Source organism: Rhincodon typus, chromosome 7 (genome assembly GCF_021869965.1).
Source record: "Rhincodon typus isolate 14 chromosome 7, sRhiTyp1.1, whole genome shotgun sequence".
NCBI lineage: Eukaryota > Metazoa > Chordata > Chondrichthyes > Orectolobiformes > Rhincodontidae > Rhincodon > Rhincodon typus.
Genome location: NC_063338.1, coordinates 23,344,062 through 23,364,542, shown reverse-complemented (window position 1 = coordinate 23,364,542; position 20,481 = coordinate 23,344,062). Strand labels below are relative to the sequence as shown.

General features: G+C 39.1%; 1 protein-coding gene across 5 annotated transcripts in view; it reads left to right on the top strand.

The window, feature by feature from the left end:
• The window catches only part of LOC109934900 (microtubule-associated protein 2-like), a 240,988-nt gene that overhangs the window by 153,544 nt on the left and 66,963 nt on the right, over positions 1-20,481 (top strand). For all 5 annotated transcript variants that reach the window (XM_048599358.1, XM_048599359.1, XM_048599355.1 and 2 more), the window contains 2 exons: positions 1,898-2,174; positions 18,334-18,378. In XM_048599358.1, the coding sequence (XP_048455315.1) occupies positions 1,919-2,174; positions 18,334-18,378 (301 nt within the window). In that variant the 5' untranslated portion in view covers positions 1,898-1,918. The remainder of the gene's footprint in view (positions 1-1,897; positions 2,175-18,333; positions 18,379-20,481) is intronic.

Below are 20,481 nucleotides of genomic sequence, written 5' to 3'. Positions count from 1 at the left end.
GTTCTGTGGTGGAGTGAAAGTGTGATACTGGGCTTTTGCAATTTATGCATATCCTTTCCAGCAAATCTGGGTATGACTCTCCTCTCCCTCCAACTGCAGGGAAAAAAAAATCCAGAGCAAGAAGCAGGTTCCCAGTTTTCCTAAAATACCCTGAAGGAATTGAGCTTCAGGCGATCTGAAATTAAGAAGAAGAAACAGCATTATAAATTTCATTATAATTATATTTCATTATAAATTTAGTTGGAATAAGTAAACTTTGGCAGACCTGGAGGAACCTCTCAAGCCATTTGTTTAAAAACAGAAGATGTCAGCATAAAGCACATTTCAAAGGATTGTTTCTTGTTGTGAGAATGCTACAATTCTACTTTTGTAACTACATTATTCAACCAAATAATCTTTTATAATATATTGCAATTTAGTACAGACAGACCAGAGGTATAATGACTGAATGTTTTAAAAAAAGCAAATGCAAAATATTGCAGATGCTGGAGGTCTGAAATAAAACAGATGCACCCTTATCAGATTATTTCCAGTTTTTTTTATTTCATTTGATTCATATGAAAATTACTCTAACCCCGAGATTGCCAGTATAGCTAAAGGGAAAACTTGGATGAATTATTGCCTTTTAAACAAAAAACTGCATGAGCTAGTGTTTAGCTAGTTACCTCCTAATAAAAAAAAAACTTAATTTTAGGTAGACAGTACCCTGCTTAAAATTTGAAAAATAACTTAAACAATGTATGAGCTATGAAGAATGGTGTACACCTGACAATGACATTGTAGAAATCATGTGTTTCCAATGTGGGAATAAATAGCCTATGAAGCTGGTGACTGGGGTGGCACAGTGGCTCTGTGGTTAGCACTGCTACCTCACAGTGCTAGGGACCTGGGTTTGATCCCATTATCAGGCAACGATCTGTACGGAGTTTGCACATTCTCCCCGTGTCTGTGTGGTTTTCCTCCAGGTGCTCTCGTTTCCTCCCATAGATGTACAGTTTAGATGGATTAACAGTCCGAAATGTAGGGTTACAGGGATAGGGTGGGAGTGGGTCTGGATGCTCTTCAGATGGGTGGTGTGGACCTGATTTGCTTAATTTGCTTGATTTGCTTCCACACCCTTGGGATTCTATGATTCTAAATTGTCACAAAAGGTTTTGCCTTTTTTTTTTGATCATTTAATACTCAGTCACTGAAATTTGTGTGAAAGTGAAATTGAAAGAGGAGTGTTGTGGAACATGGGAAATGGAAGGAGTAGGCCATTTGGCTCCTCAAGCCTACTCCACCATTCAGCTAGATCTTGGCTAATCTGTTATCTCATCACCATTTTTATGCCGTATCCCCAGATCATTTGATATCTTTAATACCTAGAAATGTATTGATGTCTGTCTTTGTGTTCGATGAGTTTCCAAAGTACCGTGGGGAAGAGAATTCCAAAGACACTCCACCTTCTGAATGGAGAAATTCCTCCTGACTTTAGTCCAAAATGGTCTACCCCTCATTTGCTGATTGTGTCCCTGGTTCAAAACTGCTAGTCAAGAAAGTATGTCTGCGTCAACTCTGTCCAGTTCTGTAAAATAGAATGTTTCAATTGGATAACTTCTCATTCTTCCTAAGTTTTAGTGAGCATAGGCTGGTGTCCGCGAACTCTCCTCCTAGGACGAGCCTGCTATCGCAGAAAGCAGTCTGGTGAATCTTTGCTGCACTCCCTCTCTGCCCAGGAAATCCTCCCTTGAATTGTAGAATTGCACACAATAGTGCAGTCTCATTAAGATACCGTGCAGTTGCAGCAAGGTGTCTTTACTCTCATCCTCTTTCAATAAATCCCAGCATGCCATTTATGTGGTTTTGTACGGTTAGCAGTCAGCTATAATAATCAATACCATTATTTTAATTCCAGCTGAGAGTTTAACGAAGAAGAATGGCAGATGACGGGAAGTCTGAAGGAAGTGCAGCACAGTGGACGTCAGGCACTGTCCTCGAGGCTGCTTCACATCAGTTTGCTACAGATTTTGAAGAGCAGAGTGCTTCAGGTGAATGTATATCCAGAACAGAGAATGGCTACTCGTTCAGAGACAACCTCGCAGAGGCACAGGATGGAGGTCAGGCAGCCTACACAGTGTCACAAGCTAATGGGGTCAATGGGAAATTGACTGCTAAAGATGGAGCAACAGCAGGTAAAACAAGTTCCGTTCCTTTCATCTTCTATAATGTATAATAAATAATACGGTGCCCTGTTATCAGCAATACAGAAACAATGAGGCATCTCCTTTTATTGAAGTACAGTGTTCTTAATTGGGAAGTACACACATTAACTAGCCGTCATTATGTTTACACATCAATGACTGGAGTATGGAATCTGTTGAAGGGTATTACATTACAACTGGGGCATACCTATATAGCACAGTATTGACATGGATGTTCATTCAGTGGTGAAGCAAGAGATGTTCATCACTGATCTCAAAGTATACCTTGCTGAGCAACCTCACCATTTCTGCGGCAACAGTTTGATCTCTCTTTTCCTGCAATTGCCCTGTAACCAATTGCGGAATTCTTTACTGGAGATTTCCTGTGTACAACTGCAATAATGTCATTAGGCTGTTCAAGCCACTGACTGGAAAGGTAGAGTGACAGCTGGGGAGGGGATAGGGTGCTAGGATGCCAGTAAGTGGGATGCAGGGATAGTTTTACTGGGTTTATAGTTAATCTGGCCATAGCTCATAATCCAGGGTCAATTAGAAACGTGTATACACTGGCTCTTGGGCAACCTTGGAATTGCTGGCTTAGAAACCTGTGCTAAGAAATGCGCTATTCTCAGGAGTTGCATATTAAGTGGACGTTCTGTTTTAAACTTACTGAGATGCTAAATGCTTTCAACATTCATTTGCAGAAGTGCAGCATGCCACAAAAGGAAACCAATTCATGTTTTAAGTTACAATTATGTGATATCTGAGCATAGAAGCCTAAGGCTGCTTCAATACTTCCTGATTGCAGGCTTAGTTGAGAATACCATGAAGAGGTAGAAACAGAGCAAACAAGCAAGCAACCCCCTCCTGTACCCCCCCCCCCCCCCCCCGCCGCCAATCCTCCCGCCGCCAACCCTCCCCACCACGATCCCAACCCCATTTCCTGCTTCTCTTTCATGCACGTTCACATCTTGTATCTCTGCTCCTTATTACAAATTGAATCTGCTCCCCTTGTTCAGTGATGTGTGTGGTGTCACTCATTTGTATGAGTAAACTGGTTACCCCTGCTGCATGTATTTTCTAGTGTAGTAGTAGGATCCAACCCAGAAGTTTAGTGTGGTGCAGATTTCCTTGTCTGAAATCCATGTAATCCTTTTGTTCATCGGATGATAGACCAAATTCATGAGGTAAAATGGTAGTTGGTTTTTAAGCTGCCTTAAAGGCAAAATATAATGCACACCAAACAATGAAGGATTCAATGCACACGGAATACGACGAAGGCCATTTCGTCCACCTAGTTCTCCCCATCTATGCAAACTATTATAAAAAGAAGGCATGCATGTACCTGTATTACCCCTAACCCACGTGCTTTAACTTTGTCCACAAGCCTCTTATGAGGGACCTTACCAAAAGCCTTTTGAAAATGCAACTACACTGCATCCAGTGGTTTTCCCTTATTGATTCTACTAGTTACACCCTCAAAAAACGCTAGTAAATTCGTTAAGCATGATTTGCCTTTCATAAACCTCTGCTGATTTTGTCCAATCTCGTTAATGCTTTCCAAATGTTCTGTTATCATGGCTTATTATAATATGCTCCAATGAAAATTTGATAAATGGAAATAAATAAACTACTTGATATAGTCATAGCTTACTTCATACTGCAATATTATTTTCAGTTCTGCCTCAATGTTTCCATGACTACAGCATGTATTGCAGATTCTTGGCACAGCTACAGTAGGGCGAAGAGAAAGAAAGCGTACTCGGATTGACTCATTAATATTCAGGTTTTTGTATGTACAAAACAGCCCTGATTCTGCCTTTTTTAAAATCGTCCATTACAATGGCGTCTTCGTGAGTTTCATTACTGCTGTATCGGCCTGTGCAGCTGTTGATTTCTTTTCCCTCAATGTATTTTAGCCATATTCTGCGAAGTAAGTAAAACATCATTTTCTATCTTGTACGAGAATTGTATACTGAGTTGGTTTATAGTGCCATTATTGCTGCAAGGTTCTTTTTAGCGTAATATGCTTTTTTAAAAAAGAATACTCATGATTTATATGCAAGTTATTATTCTGATTTGATATATGTGATACAAGGTTACTTAGTCTGTTGCATACTGTTTCTTTGGGAAAGAAAAAGGCTTTAATCATTTCAATTTTGAATGGTCTATTTGTCCTGATCAGCACAGTCATTCTTTAAAATAAAACTATATTTTGATGATGGGGTGTTTTTGTTTTAAGTGGAATGATGCTGGTGAATTTACAGTGAATAAAATTTACCAGGGGTGAAGTGAAGGATTAGAACGGACAAAGAAAATGAATCGGACATTTCAGCATGGATCTGGCCATATGATTCAATATGGCTCTATGGTACCAGCTACAATTGAGCTACCTCGTCTAATACCATCTCCTTACTTTATCCTTGTAACCATTCAATGTTTTTCTTGTGCAAACATTTAGCAAATTCTCTCTGAAACAATAGACGTCTAAACATAGCCAATAGAAAAATGAAGTTAATTGCCTTATGTTCCAAATACATGTTAGTGTCCATAGCATTTCCAGAGCTGGTTTTGTCACATACATGCAGTGTCAGTACAAAAGACACAGTTTTATCATTTTGTCTAGACTTAGATAAATATAGGGAAACCAGCAGGTTCATTGCCATTGTTTCTAATAGGCTGAAATTACAGTTGTTTGTTAATTTTGGTACAGAAATATTTCAAATTGTACTTATTAATATTTGATAGCATAGGTCAAAATTCATTTGCATTCTAAGAAGGAAACTATAAGTTAGAAACCAATCTCACATTAGATCTAGGTGAACATTTTGTTGTCTGTCATAAAATTTGATGGCACATTCAAAATCTTTTGTTTTTGCCCTGATATAGTTTTCTCTTTTAATATAGCATTTTAAAGTATAAATCAGTCTTTATTTAGAAACCTACTAGCCTATAGGCATATGACATTTAAATATGAGGCTTAATATTTTCCCAGGTAACAAGCTGTTTTTGAAGAAATCTCAGATGGTCAAAATTCTAGAAATTTCCCACGAGTTGCAGTCTGCAACACAAAGCAAAAATGTTTCAAATGGTTGCAGTTCAATATCACCTATTTTTAAGTATTTCGAAGCAGGATGAAAAGCAAACCAAAATAGTTCATTGTGGCGCTCTCCTATGGTAAAATAATTGTGCACACAAAGCATCGCTGGCACAGAAATGGTCTTCGGGTTTCCCTGGCATTGCAAAAATGCTGCAACACAGAAGAAGGTCATTTAGCCCATTGGGTCTGCACTGGCTGTCTGACTGAGTGCCATTTGCTGCATTGTCCCTGTAACCTTATATACTTATGCTTTTCGGATAACAAGCCAGCACGGCAACTCAGTGATTAGCACTGTTGCCTCACAGCACCAGGGACCCGTGTTCAAATCTACCTCCAGGTCTCTGTGGAGTTTGCACGTTCTCCCCATGTCTTCTCCCCATTTCCTCCGGGTGCTCCAGTTTCCTCCCATAGTCCAAAGATGTTCAGGTTAGGTGTATTGACGGTGCTAAATTGCCCATAGTGTCCAGGGATGTGCAGGCTAGGTGGATTGGCCATGGGGAAAAATGCAGCGTTACAAGGAAAGGGTAGGTTGTGGGTCTGGGAAGGATGCTGTTCGGAGGATCGGTATGGACTCGATGGGCCGAAAAGCCTGCTTCCATGCTGCTGGTCTTATGATTCTATAATAGTCTAACTCCTGTCTGAATGCTTCAATTGACCCACAACACAGTGTATTCTAGACCATAACCACTCGCTGCATGAAAATGTTTCTTCTCATATTGCTTTTGCTCTTTTTACCAATTACTTTGTCTAATCCTTCATCTGTTCATTAATGGAAAAGGCTGTCTACTGTGTCTTGAACCTCCCAACCCACCTCGACTCCCCAAAGATTTTGAATAACACAATAATATCTCCTCTCAATCTTCTCCAAAGGAAGCAATCCTAACTTCTCCAATCTACCTTGACACCTGAAGTTCCTCAACCCTGGAACCTTGTGAATATTTTCTGCACCCTCTCATACTCACTAAAGTGCATCATGCAGAGCTGGACACAGTACTCCAGCTGAAGCTGAATTAATGTCCTATGAAAGTTCAACATAACCTCCTTGCTCCCTATCCCTATTGATAAAGCCTTGGATACCATACACTTTGAGCCACTCTCAACCTGTGCTACTGCCTTCACCAGTTCTGCCTGCTGCTGTGAGCCTTTAGGATTATGCCGTTTAGTTTATACTGTATGTCTATGTTCTTTCTACCAAAATGAATCACATTTCTCCACGTTGAGCATTGTGTGTCACATGATCACCCATTCCAACTTGCCCCTGACCCTTTCAAATTCTACATTATCCTACTGACCATCATTATCCTATTTCCAAGTGTTGTATCATTTACAAACCTTGAAATTGTGCTCTCTACACCAAAGTCAAGGTCATTAATACAAATCAAGATCATTAAGGCTCCCAGCACTGACCCCTGGCAAACTCTACTACAAAAACATCTATTAATGACTACTGTCTGCTCCACATCTACGTAGTCACCATCCCATTTTTTTCTGTAGCTATAATGTGTCTGTTTGACACTGCGTCAAATCTTTGGAAATCAATGTACACCATATCAACACGTTGGTCTTGTTCAACCTCTCTGCTGCATCTTTTAAAAAGGTCCAGTGAGTCAGGGTAACATGATATTCCCTGAAAGTTTCAAGCTGATTTTCTTTAATTAGCCCATCATTTGTGGCTATTAAATTTGTCCCCGGTTATTGTTTCTAGAAGCTCCAAAACCCCACTTCTTTACCCCACTTTACCCCACTTTCCCCCCAACCCATCCCCAACCCCCCCCCCCACCCTGATAGTTAGAGACTAGTTGGTCTTTTCTCTACTTTATATCTAAACAAGGATTCAACATTTGCAACGTTTCAGCCCAAATAACCAGGGATCCAGGGCAAAGGAAGCCAGCACCTCGCATTGAATGTTTGCTCCTTCACTTGCTGAATTCTCATCCCTTTCATGGATCCTTTCTCGGAGCTCTTACCACATTGTTACTTCTTCAACAGCCATTTGCATTGTCCAAGCTTTTGGCTCAATTTGAGTTTTAAAAAAAAAATTAACTAACTTCCTTTAGTATTAGGTTTAAATGATGTAGAAAGCGATTCAGTGACGTATGTCAATGTGATTATCACATTCCATGGAGACAGAAATTAACAATATTTGTTATGCACTCATTGTGAAACAATATTTACTGATGGAACATTAGCATGTTCTGGGTGTGGCCATGTTTTTTCTTAAAAATAACATGTCAAAGGAAGAAGATTTTACATGAACATAATTGCAATTTTACAAAGGCTGGTTAAATTGTTCAGACCAATTATCTGTTTGCACCAAAAACAATTTGGTATTGATTAGTACTTTATATTAATGTTTAGTCAGTCCTGCAATTGTGCTTAAAACTTTGTTTCCCTCTAAAGGTGACCTAAAATAGTAATCTATTTCAAATGTTATAAAAATGTAGCATTAATTTATAAACAAATATCATTTTGCTGATACAAAAACAGAAGTTGCTGGAAAAGCTCAGCAGGCCTGGCAGCATCTGTGAATAATAAAACAGTGAATGTTTCGGGTCCAGTGATCCTACCTCCGAACAGTTCTAAGGAAGGGTCACCAGACCCGAAATGTTAACTCTGTTTTTTTCTTCACAGATGCTTCAGATCTGTTGAGGTTTTCCAGCAACTTCTGTTTTTGTTCTTGATTTACAGCATCTGCAGTTCTTTCGGTTTTTATAATTTTGCTGATCACTGTTTTCCATCAGGACACATGAAGATTTCCACAGACATCTGTAAAGTTATGGCATTTGTTGAGCCGTTAGCTGGACATTAAGAAACGCTTGCAACTATTAATGCTGCACCTAATGACCTTTGTCAAAAGAATTGTTCCATGTAACTATTGACTGAAACGACGCACAGCAAATTCTAAGGCAGAACCTTGTATGCATAAGCTATGTTGTGAATTTGTAATACTCATAAGCAGTTGATCATGGCAATTTGGAGAGCTGCAGTGCACTTTTCCTCTGACGTGATTTTTTTATCAATCTTGTATTTGGTCTGATCTTTAAGAAGAGCCACATTCACCTAAATAACTAACCTCTGTGTGTCATGAGAGTGAGAAACTCAGAATTTAAACAGATGCTGTTCTGCTAGTTTAGGAAGTGGGATTGGTACTGCTTGGTATAAGGGTGGATGTGCAGGGCTTTGGTAGCATTGTAAAAGTGCTCTTCAGTTTAGCAACATGGGACCTATTTCGGAAAGGCAGCCAACATAATCAAAGACCCCTCCCATCCCAGTTATAATCTCTTCTAACCTCTTCCGTTGGGCAGAAGATACAAAAGCACGAACACGCGTACCAACAGATTCAAGAAAATTCTCTTCCCCACTTACGGGGACTAATGAAGGGACCTCTCCAATTTCAAATTTAATGTTGGCTTCGCTCTTTGTGCACCTGCTCTGCAGCTGTAGCATTGTATTCCTCGCTCTGTTCTACTATCCTTACATACTTTGGTATGATCTGCCTGTACTGCAGGCAAAACAAACATTTTCCCTATACCTAAGTACATATGACAATAAAGTAAATCAAGCCAAAATCATGGAGAAATCAACCTAGAGGTTTTGCGGGATTATTTGTTGTTGGGGGAGGTGGCAGAGTGAAGGAGTTAACTCATTGATGGATTCCCAGGGGCTGTCAGCATTGGGGACAGGGTCCAGGTATGACATCAGCAGTTTCTCAGAGATTGCTGGACTTATGGAATCATTTTTACATTGTTTTGTGAAATACAAGAGCATTTTTGTTTTTCTCTTGTAAGCAAATAGCTGGCTAAATCAAGGTGATGAATCTAATCTGTGTGTGGAAATTTTGTCGAGGAGATGGATATCAGGAATTGGGAATTTTTTCAACCTCACTATCCAAGAGGAGCCTGCAAATCCATCTGAGGTCATCTTGCATCTATATCAACAAGTGCAGTTTGAATGGATGACCAGGCCTTTTTTTTTCTGATGGCCTCATTGTGAATGCCTGTTTGAGCTCCGAGAATTGCTAATAGACTCAGCCCTGTAGGTAATGTTGACACAGTTTGCTGGGAAATGCTTCCTTTGTCTTATTGACCTTTATTACCTTGTAATACATTGATCTTTGAAGATTTTTTTCAGTGCTTGTTTGTTTATTTACACAAGATTGAGGTGCAAAAAGACCAAAAGATTAAAGCATTTTGTTATAATACTGTAAATAGGGTGTGTGATTTCTCACTTTGTAAGAAGGTAAAAGGGAGCAATGCTTTTTGGAGGGATTTGTGAAGGCTCTTGTTTTAGTCTTGAGGCTAGTTTCCACACACAGACACAGGCGCACAGATATACACACGCACCTGCTATGCTATGCCTCATGACTCTTAGTGTTGGGAGCCACATTTTTACTAATAAATACAGCCCAATTTTTTGAGAGAACTGCGCTGAGGAATTTGAAATGGTGCCCATAACACAGGTGGAATAACCAGGACTGCTTTGTGCAGGCTCTTTAACAAGAATTTATTCTACGTTGGCAAAGATTACTTGAAATTTAACTGGGGTCGTTAATCCAGAAATTCAGCCCCACCTGCTATTTTTAAAATACTCCCAATTTGGTGCAATTCCATACAACTCTGGACTTATATATGCTTTTGTTCCAAAATCAGAAAATAAATATACCCTTTGCCTGGTATTATTTGAATCCCCTAGTCTCATTCTCCCACTTGAATTGGTGTTTTCTCTTTTGAAAATTAAATTCTTAAATTTCTTGAATAAGACTTGTGACGTGTTCCCTAATTTTCCCATCAAATTGTTTGGAAAATGAATTAAACACACATTCCTGTAGACTCTGAAAATAAATAATGGTCTCTATTCACCAACTCAGCTCCCCTGATATAGTACATTTAATGAAGACCACGAAGAACAGGGTTACTACCTGGGCTTAAGCAAAAGAGATTGCAGTAGACCAGGACCGATGGTGATGTCTTGGGTTCCCACTCCCCCACGCAAGGACTGGAGGAACCAAGTCTGGGTCAGTCAATATTGCCACGCTGCTTTGATGAGTAAGGTGAAGTCAGTTGATGGGTTGGTTAACCCTAAAAGCCCACAATGCGATCCACCCAATACTTGTCTGCTGCTGTTTTCATAGTGGCAAGTAGTGTAATGTGTGAGTTGTACTTTTATGGAGAGATGGCCACTTAATTCAGATTAGTGCTCAGTAGCATGGTGTAAAGATGACACTGTCTCTATGAATGCCAGCAAAACGAAAGAGCAGAGTGGAGGGCATGCTCCTGTTTGCATCAATGGTGCTAAGGTGGAGATAGTGAAGGGTGTCAAGTTCCTAGGAGTAATGACCAACTATCTGCCCTGGTCCACCCACATTGTTGTGCATTCTTGACTACCCAATGCTGTATTTCCTCAGGAGGCTAAGGAAATACAGCATGTCCAAAAAGACACTTACCAATTTTTATAGATGCACCATAGAAAGCATCCCATCTGGATGCATGATAGCATGGTATGGTAACTGTTCCTTGCAAGACCCCAGGAAACTACAGAGAGTCATGAATGCAGCCCAGTCCATCACGCAAACCAGCTTTCCATTCATTGACTCCAGCTGTACTTCTTGCTGCCTTGGGAAAGCAACTAACATACTCAAAGACCCCTCCCACACCGGTTATATTCTCTTCAACCCTCTTTCATTGGGCAGAAGGTATAAAAGTTTGAATGCACATACAAACAGATTCAAGATCAGCTTCTTCCCTACTGTTATCAAACTTTTGAATGGACCTCAAATGTTAGTTCTGATCTCTTTCTGCACCTTCTCTGCAGTTGTGTTCTACATTCTGTTCTGCTACCCTGATGCACTGTGTATGGTATAATCTGCCTTTAGAGCACTCAAAATAATGCCTTTCACTGTACCTCAGTATATGTGACAACAATAAATCAAACAAAATGAAATTAATTAGCATATTACGGCAGATTTTATCTTAAACTATTTGGGAACCCTGGCAATGAAATAAAAGGTGGGGTTGCTGATTTCAGAAGTGTCAGTTTTCTGTGGATCACAAGGAGCAAAAATGTCGTCTTCCAAATCCTGGAATGGGCTGCATTATAAGGTCAGGAGTGTTATACTTGTGCCTTGAACAATATTATTCTCCTGGGAACGTGAATCTACGTTCGCTTTTGTGCACAAAGCTCAAATGTTCAGAGTATAATTGTTGATGGAAAACTTTGCAATGTGTAGTGACCTTGCCAGTTTTGAGATCCAGCTCAGAAGTGTGTAATATTATGCGGTGTTCATGTGGAGAGTGCAATGTCTGCTTCTGTAGATGTGACCACCTAAAGTTTTGTGATGATGGAGAGTCCATTGTAAAAGTGATGCAGAGGTCAAAATTGATAAGTTCTGCCCCCAAACGCAGCCGTCATTATGTTCACATTAGGAAGAGTGGAAATGACTTCCAAATCCCACGTCTCTGGTTCATAGAGGCAGCAACCCATATAAAACAAAAACTGCCTCCAGTCATATCTGATATTCATTAGCCAGGAGTGGAAAGCATGCGTGGCAGATTTTGTTTTGATAGGCACAGATCTAAGCTTTGTGGAGTTGCTCAGACAGCTAGGGTACCCTTTTGAATATGGCTTTTGGACACTTTCGGTGCTGCTCAGCTGCCCTTTGGGATTGTTAAACGTAGAGTTAAATCTGTGTAAAAAGTTCATAAACTCTTTAGAATCGTCAAGTTTATTGGAAGTATTGGTAGAGCTGTCAAACAGAACTTTTGAGACATTTGAAACTCCTGCCCTTTAAATATGTGAAGGAACTGTCTGAAATGTTTGACACAATGACTTCTACTTCACTATTAACCCAGGCCCGAAGTCTGTGACGACTGGACTAGTATCACATGAATGAATTCATGACATGGCTTTATTACGCATCTAGACTTGAAATGTAGATTCCAGCATCTGCAGTAATTTGTTCACACCTTATTTAACAGTTCTAAGTATTTATAGCTTCCTCGTGGGACATACAATATAGTCCCGCTTTATAAGGGTTTGAGGGAACATGTAGTGAATGGGTTTTTATCAGTGTGCGTTTTTATGATAGTCAGTTCTTCAAAGGCAATTAAGTTTATTTTATTGCATATTAGCATGATTCCTGAAGCTTACCTCTGGTAGATATTGGGTATTGTCACATAGAACATAGAACAGTACAGCACAGTACAGGCCCTTCGGCCTACGATGTTATGCCGAACTTTTACCCTAAACCTAAGGTCTATCTAACCTCCACCCCTACCTTATACTATCATCCATATGCCTATCTAAAAGATTTTTAAATGCCCCTGATGAGGCCGACTCCACTACCCGCTCCAGCAATGCATTCCATGCCCCTACCACTCTGAGTAAAGAACCTACCTCTGATGTCTCCCCTCAATCTACCTCCACTCACTTTAAATCTATGCCCCCTCGTTATAGCTACCTCCACCCTAGGAAAAAAAGTCTCTGGCTGTCCACTCTATCTATACCTCTGATCATTTTGTGCACCTCTATCAAGTCACCTCTCATCCTTCGTTGTTCTAAAGAGAAAAGCCCTAGCTCTCTCAATCTTTCCTCGTAAGACCTTCCCTCCATTCCAGGCAACATCCTGGTAAATCTCCTCTGCACCTTTTCCTACGGTTCCACATCTTTCTTGTAATGAGGCAATCAGAACTGGACATAATACTCCAGATGTGGCCGAACCAGGGTTTTGTATAGCTGGAGCATAACTTCACGGCTCTTGAACTCAATCCCTCTATTAATGAAAGCTAACACACCATACGCCTTCTTAACAACTCTATCCACCTGGGTGGCAGCTTTCAGGGAACTGTGGACATGAACCCCAAGATCCCTGTGCTCCTCCACACTGCCAAGAATCTTTCCGTTAACCTTGTATTCTGCTTTCAAGTTTGTCCTTCCAAAATGAGTCACCTCTCACTTTTCAGGGTTAAACTCCATCTGCCACTTCTCAGCCCAGCTCTGCATCTTATCAATGTCCCTTTGTAACCTAGAACAGCCCTCCGCACTACCCACAACTCGACCCACCTTCGTATCGTCTGCGAACTTACTAATCCACCCTTCCACTCCTACATCCAAATCATTTACAAAAGTCACAAATAGAAGAGGACCCAGAACTGATCCTTGTGGTACACCACTCGTAACTGAGCACCATGTTGAATATTTTCCATCCACTACCACCCTTTGTCTTCTAAGGGTCAGCCAATTCTGAATCCAATCTGCCACATTTCCCCCTATCCCATGCCTCCTTGCTTTCTGCAAAGGTGCCACTGTAGGTGCAAGCCAGAGGTTGTCGATGGAGTATACATTGGCATGAGTTGGGCCTAAGTTGGTATTGGGACTGTAAAGGGTTAAGGGGATAGGTGAGTGGGTATTGGTTGATATGAGGAGCCATGGGATTTGTGTAGAGAGCATATTGTGGCATATAATGTGGCATGGGGAGTGTGTGAGGGGTGAGAGCTGTTTTATTGCTTTATAAATATTGGACAATATGCCATTCAAGGCCATGGCTTTATTATATTGCAGTAGTCTTTTTAAAAAAAATTTCAGTATATCTATGTGAAATTTATACATCAACTCTGGGATCCTGTGTGGATTATGATCATCAATTATCATTATTAATCCATTGTCAACTGTCATAAAAGCAGCCTGGTTCACTAATGTTCTTTTGGGAAGGAAATTGCCATTCTTACCTGGTCTGGCCTACATTTGACTCCAGCCCCACAACAATGTGGTTCATTCTTATGTGTTTAGGAATAGGCAATAAATGCTGGCCGAGCCATAAATGAATAAAAGGAGAAATCCTTGGTGCTACCCTTGGATTGGCACTACTGTTCCTCCAGTTGAAAACAGTCTCTTATGAATAAGATAATTTCATTAATAATGGACTTGGATTTTGCGGAGCACATTTTCAATGTCTGGCTCATCAGCATATAAATGCTCCTTCATCTTAGTGGCAGCAGTGTGTAGCTGTAAGAATTTCAAACCTATGCCAACTAATTTTAACATGAACACATCAGGTACATGTAACTTATTTATGAGTGATTTCTGTGAATATGTGAGGACTGTGTCTCTATTTTTCTGTTGTTTTGATTGTGGACTGAAATAATTTAAAAAATTTGTTTTTTAAAAAAAACAGATTGCTAAAGGATTAGTGCGTGTTTTTAAAGCAAGTGACCTGAGTAAGTAGATCTATATGCCAATGGTTCATCATTATTTACCTGTTTCTGGAGATATATTAACAAGAATTACTATTCATTAAGTAAGTACACAACCTGACTAGTGCTTTATGTCAACCTGATCTGAAAATCTGGTAAATTGGGGCATTTTGCGTCTTTGCATAAAATCTGTAACTATTATGACAACTTCGGGAGTAGTGGGGCTTGATTTCCAATATGAGTCATAACCAATGACACATCCAAAATACTAAGACTAAACTATACCAGAGTAAAACTAGAGAGTGGGTTTGTAAGGTCATTCTTTACAGTAATCTGTTTCACTTGCACAATAAGATAGAGAGCTACGTTCAGAAGAAGGGTCCAGACCCGAAAAGTCAGTTTTCCTGCTCCGCTGATGCTGCCTGGCCTGTCCTGTTCATCTAGCTCTACACCTTGTTATCTCATAGACTGAAATCCGACTTGATAAATCATTTTTTTCTTGTTTTCCATTTATCAAAATGGCCTTTTAATGAAGCTGAAGTGCACAATGCTGCAGATCTGAATGTAACAATGAAACAGAAGTTTATTGCACAAAAGCAAAATTAGGATAAACCAAGCCACTAAGCATAGCACGATTCGAAAAGTTTCAAAATGCAGTAAAAATATAATATTCTGTCGATCTCAACAGCATCATTTTACAGAACTCAAACATCAGAAAAGATTTCCTCCTCTTATCACATCTATAGGTTTGACTGAACTATTACTTTCATTTCCCTACCTTGGGAGCTTGACAGACTCTTTCTTGAATATTCACACAACTGAGCTTAAACTTTCTCATCTTATGAACATCACATTTCAGGTTCTAACCAAACACTCTAGTCTGGCACTTTCAAACTAAATCCCTTACAATGAAGCAACCTGTTGCCCAACTTTTCTGCAATAACTCCCTGCTCCAGGAGAAAGTGTTTCATACATCAGACCTGAACCAGAAAATCTGCAAACTGAAATAAAAAGCTTTCCAAGATGTTGTTTCCCTTAAGCAAAAAAAGTCAATTGCTGATTCCTCTAACCAAAAACAAACAAATGCTCTTCAATGTTTCGTCTGTTCTTTAGTTAAAAACTTTCCCAATACAAACAAATTCATTCAGCACTCCAGGAAGTCCCTTGCTCATACTGTTGTTTATTTTGAATTAAAAAGGCTCTAGAAGTGCTGACAAGTTAATCATTATACCCCTTCATACACACAGACCAAAACCCACATGGCACTAATTAAAAATTTAAACTCTATAATAAAATATATTAAAAAATATATATATCACACAACTTGTGTCACAATGTGCAGAAGCAAACCTGTTCTTTGCTGTGAAGAATACAACACAAGATGTGTCCTTATACAGCTACTAATCTCTGATACTTTTACAACAGTATTTAAAGGGATACAGCTTAATAAACTGGTCTGAGAGTTTGCTGTTTATTAATACACACACTTAATTTACTGATGAAGAGACAAATAGATCAATGCCTTGTGTGCTTCTACTCATACTTCATAAATTCTCTAAGTTACTATTCTTAAGGTGTAATGTATTAATTATTTTCAGCATAACTGGAGATGTCTGCAAAAGAATGATCAGCATTCTTTATGCAAAGTTACAACAGATCAAATTTGATGTTGTAGCAAGCTTGATGTAGATTCTGTTTTTCAGATGCACACTTTGAATGTGATTTGTTTTTATCTTTCTTTGGCCAATCTCTAGTTTCAAAAAAAAAAAGTTTTGAGTCTTGTTTTTGGATGTATCCCTGAAGACTTTTTTTTGTTATTTATATAAAAATGATCTGGATGAGAATATAGAAGGCATGGTTAGTAAGTTTGCAGATGACATCGAAATTGGTGGCATTGTAGACAAGAAGGTTTTCTAAGATTACAAAGGGACCTTGATCAAATGGGCCAATGGGCTGAAAAGTGGCAGATGAAGTTCAATTTGGATAAACGCAAGGTATTGCATTTTAGTACACCAAACAGGAGCAGGACTTATACAATTAATGGTGGGGCCTTGGGTAGTGGTGGAGAACAAAGGAACCTAGGGGTTCAGGCACATGATTCTTTGAAGTTTGCGTCACATACGTAGACAGGGTGGTTAAAAAGGCATTTATCACATTTGCCTTCATTGCTGAGACCCTTGAGGATAGGGGTTGGGAAGTCACGTTGATGTTATACGAGACATTAGTGAGGTCTCTTCTGGAGTACTGTGTCCAGTTCTGGCTGTCCTGTTATAGGAATGATATTATTAAGCTGGAGAGGATTCAGAAGAGATTCACCAGGATGTTGCCAGGTATGGAATGTTTGAGTTAAAGAGAAAGGCTGGATAGGCTGGGACGTCTTTCCCTGGAGGGTAGGAGTTTGAGCGATGACTTTATAAGATTAGAGGTTTATAACATCATAACAGTTATAGATAAGGTTAATGTAGGTGTCTTTTCCCTAAGCTGGGGGAATTTCAAGAATAGAGGGCATATTTTTAAGTTGAAAGCAGAGAGATTTAAAGATATAAGGAACGAATTTTTGTACAGAGGGTAGTTCGCGTGTGGCCTGAACTTCCTGAGGAAGTGATGAATGCGGACATAGTTACAACTTTTAAAAGACACTTAGGTAAGTACATAAATAGGAAAGGTTTGGATATGGGCCAGGAGTTGGGAAGGTGGGACTGGTTTAGTTTGGGATTGTTTGGCATGGACTGGTTGGACTGCAGGGTCTGTTTCCATTCTGTTTGACTCTGTGACTCTTACAGTTTGATTTATTGCACGGCTGATGGCCACTTTAGTTCCTCCATTTCATATGAAGCGAACAGTGGATAAATAGAAATATAATAATGTTCATAAAAATGGTTAAGAAATCAATCCTGTCTAACTGATTAATAGCTTTGATTTTAATTTACTTTAATTTCTTGGTCATGAAATGTCTACTGTCTTGAAGTTTGAAACTTTTTAAGGATATAATTGTCAGTTTTAACTTTTGCTGTTATACTTTGTCAAATTTAGTCTCCAAAATTTGTCTTTGTCATCCTTGATGAGTTGTCTTTCTGAATACTTAGGTGAAAATCTTGATATTATTTAAGAAATAATGGGTCAGTGTCCATCATAATTCTTGCATTCAGAATCATCACCTGTATTTACCTTGTGATTAGATTATCTTTCTCCCTATTTGTGACACTCTGTTTCAACAACTAGTAAATGTGTGCCTATGGGTTATCAAGGATCAAGCCTCTGCTGTACACTTCTGTTGTATATCTGCAACTGATGAAAGAAAAGACCAGGGAATAAAAAGATGAGTTAGCATTAAAATCACATAGTACCTAACTTAGCATTTAGAGGCTACTACAGGTTACCTGATAAATGTACTGAATGAAGTGTATTTTTGTATCATTGTATTTTACTTATTTTGTTATAATGTGAAAGCCTGGGGCACTGCTTGCTTACCTTCGCTTATGATGCCACGAAATCTTCCATGCAATGCTTGCAGTGGGTCAAAAGATATGCTAAACTGTAAAAGGTTAGCTAGTTCATCTTGACTGGTAATACATGTATGTATGTGTTGTGACCTTTTGGATTTCAATGTGTTGTGAATAAAATGGCAACTGGAATAACGGGAAATATAATAATAACTCTCAGAGAAAGAGAAGTTCTTGGAAAATATGCTCCAGAACAACTTTGTATTTTTACAGGATGGATCTCTTGTCTTTCACTGTACCAAAATAGAAATTCTTCAAAATAGCATTGGATTCGTAGCATTTAATCTTATCAAGGTGGTATTCATGTGCCTTGAACTCAACCTTTATCCTTTGACTCTGTTCTAATTTTCTTCTTGTAGCATCTGGAAGAAATTTTGACATTAAACCAATTCCTGCACCAGAAGGTAAGATTATCTGGCTTCCATTATGTTCATGATGAAAAGAGTTGATATGTTGCTCAAATTTTAAAATTAATTCAGGATCTTATTTTTTCATGTTACATCCACAAATTGTTACTGATATATTACTGGCTTTAGAACAGGCAGTGCGTCTTTCCTTTGCATGTACGGAGATGTATAGAATTGACGTTCATAATATACTTTGAAGATAATGTAAGTGCTGCATGAGTGGAATTTCTGAAGGATAAATTTCAGGCCGTTATCATGGAGAAATTCGGAAACATTGAGACGGGGAGCATTACTCAAAGTTTTTAGGTGTCTTTAGAGCTGTTAGGATGATGTAAAAATGAAGGCCAATTTTGCAAAGACAGAAGTACAAATTCTTTTCTGTGGATAAGATCATGAGACATAATGTTCAACTTGGGATCATTTAGGATACTGACAATATACGTAAGTTAGTTCAGCTTTGGAGAGAAGCCAGGATAGCATCTATGTAACGACGTATATAATTTAGCTGAAAAAAAATTGGATATTATCAACATTTTCTGTGTTCATTTGAAGGATGATCTGGCTTAATGATGACTTGATGTTTCACATGCAATCTCAACAGTGAGATGGTGATAGAGTTGAAGGTGGTGGAGAGGCTATATTACATAATAACGGGCTATGGAAACGTTTTTGTAAATCCTGTCTATGAAGAATGTCTCCAAGGCAGAACAAGTTAAATGAGAAAAATGCAGATGTGAACCTGATGTTACCATGAATGAGACATTGACTGTTCACTTCAAAGTCCAGGCAATTATTTGTTCATTGGTCCTGTTTGAATTTGCTGATGGTTCAGAATGGAACATTAAACATATTCACTAACAAAGTAAACATCAAGGGCTGTTAGCGTCAGCAAATTGGGAACATAGATTTAAGTTATATATCCAGTCCCTCAATTAAATATATTTTGGTGACCCAGATCCTTGCAAATTTTTGGCCATTTTTTGTTGAAACACTGTGTTGTAGTAATGTATCTTTATAACGTGTGTCTTGTAGTTATAACTTAGGAATGTCATGCATCTCATACAAACCAGTTTATTTGATTTACTGGTAGTCAAAACTACACATCTGCAAGTGGGCAATATGGTTTCACGATGCAGCTGAAATGCTGAATGTGATCTTGCTTCTGTTCTCCATGACCTGTTTATGGAAAATAGACTGAAAGATCAGGCTGATTATTTTATGTAACCTGAAGGATTAATGCTAGTGAAGACATGCAAATTCAATTGTCCAGTACAGCTTTTTAAACTTTTCCATTGTATTTTCCATTATGTTGTATTTTAAAAAATAGTCCTGATCGTAGCTGATATGAATTCTGATTGTACATTCAGAATTTGCTTCCGGTTTATATTTCATCATCTTTATCTAACAGTGTCAGACTTTAACAGTTAGCCTCGGATTTTAGTATGGAAACTAAAAGTTAGTCGCTCTGTTAATGGATGAAAAGTCCCATTCTTATATGTACTAATGTTATTTTTGCATTTTAATTTATGTTCTTAAAATTAGCATACAGGCAAATACAGTCGGCCTGAAACTGACTGAACCTCTTAATTTACATAGATGTGTGGTAGTGTAACATTTTTGGACAGAATGCAATGGCGTTGCTACCCACTGCCTGAAGTATCAGCAGGACCCCCACATTACTTTCAAAGGGGAAGTGCCATGAGACACTTCAGTAACTAGCCGCAGGGCTCCAGACCATCAGTTGCCCACATAAAGCCCTCAACTAGCACGTGGACAGGTAGACCGTCCATCAGCCTTTCTGCCCCAGGCTAACTCGGGCAGAGGCAAGAAGGTGGTGGAGTCCCAACCCAGCACCATGGCCATGCGATTAAATGCCGTATCTTCCACCTCTACAGTAACTTCAGAATAGACGTTAAAGGCTGTCCTATGTCTGGACTGGTCATCCATAGCAGGCAGTTCAAATCCTACTTTTAGTTGGGTATATTGTTAAAAATCTGCAACTAAAAAGCTGGCATAACAAGGTGTAGAGCTGAATGAACACAGCAGGCCGAGCAGGAAGGCTGACGTTTCGGGCCTAGACCCTTCTTCAGAAAAGGGTCC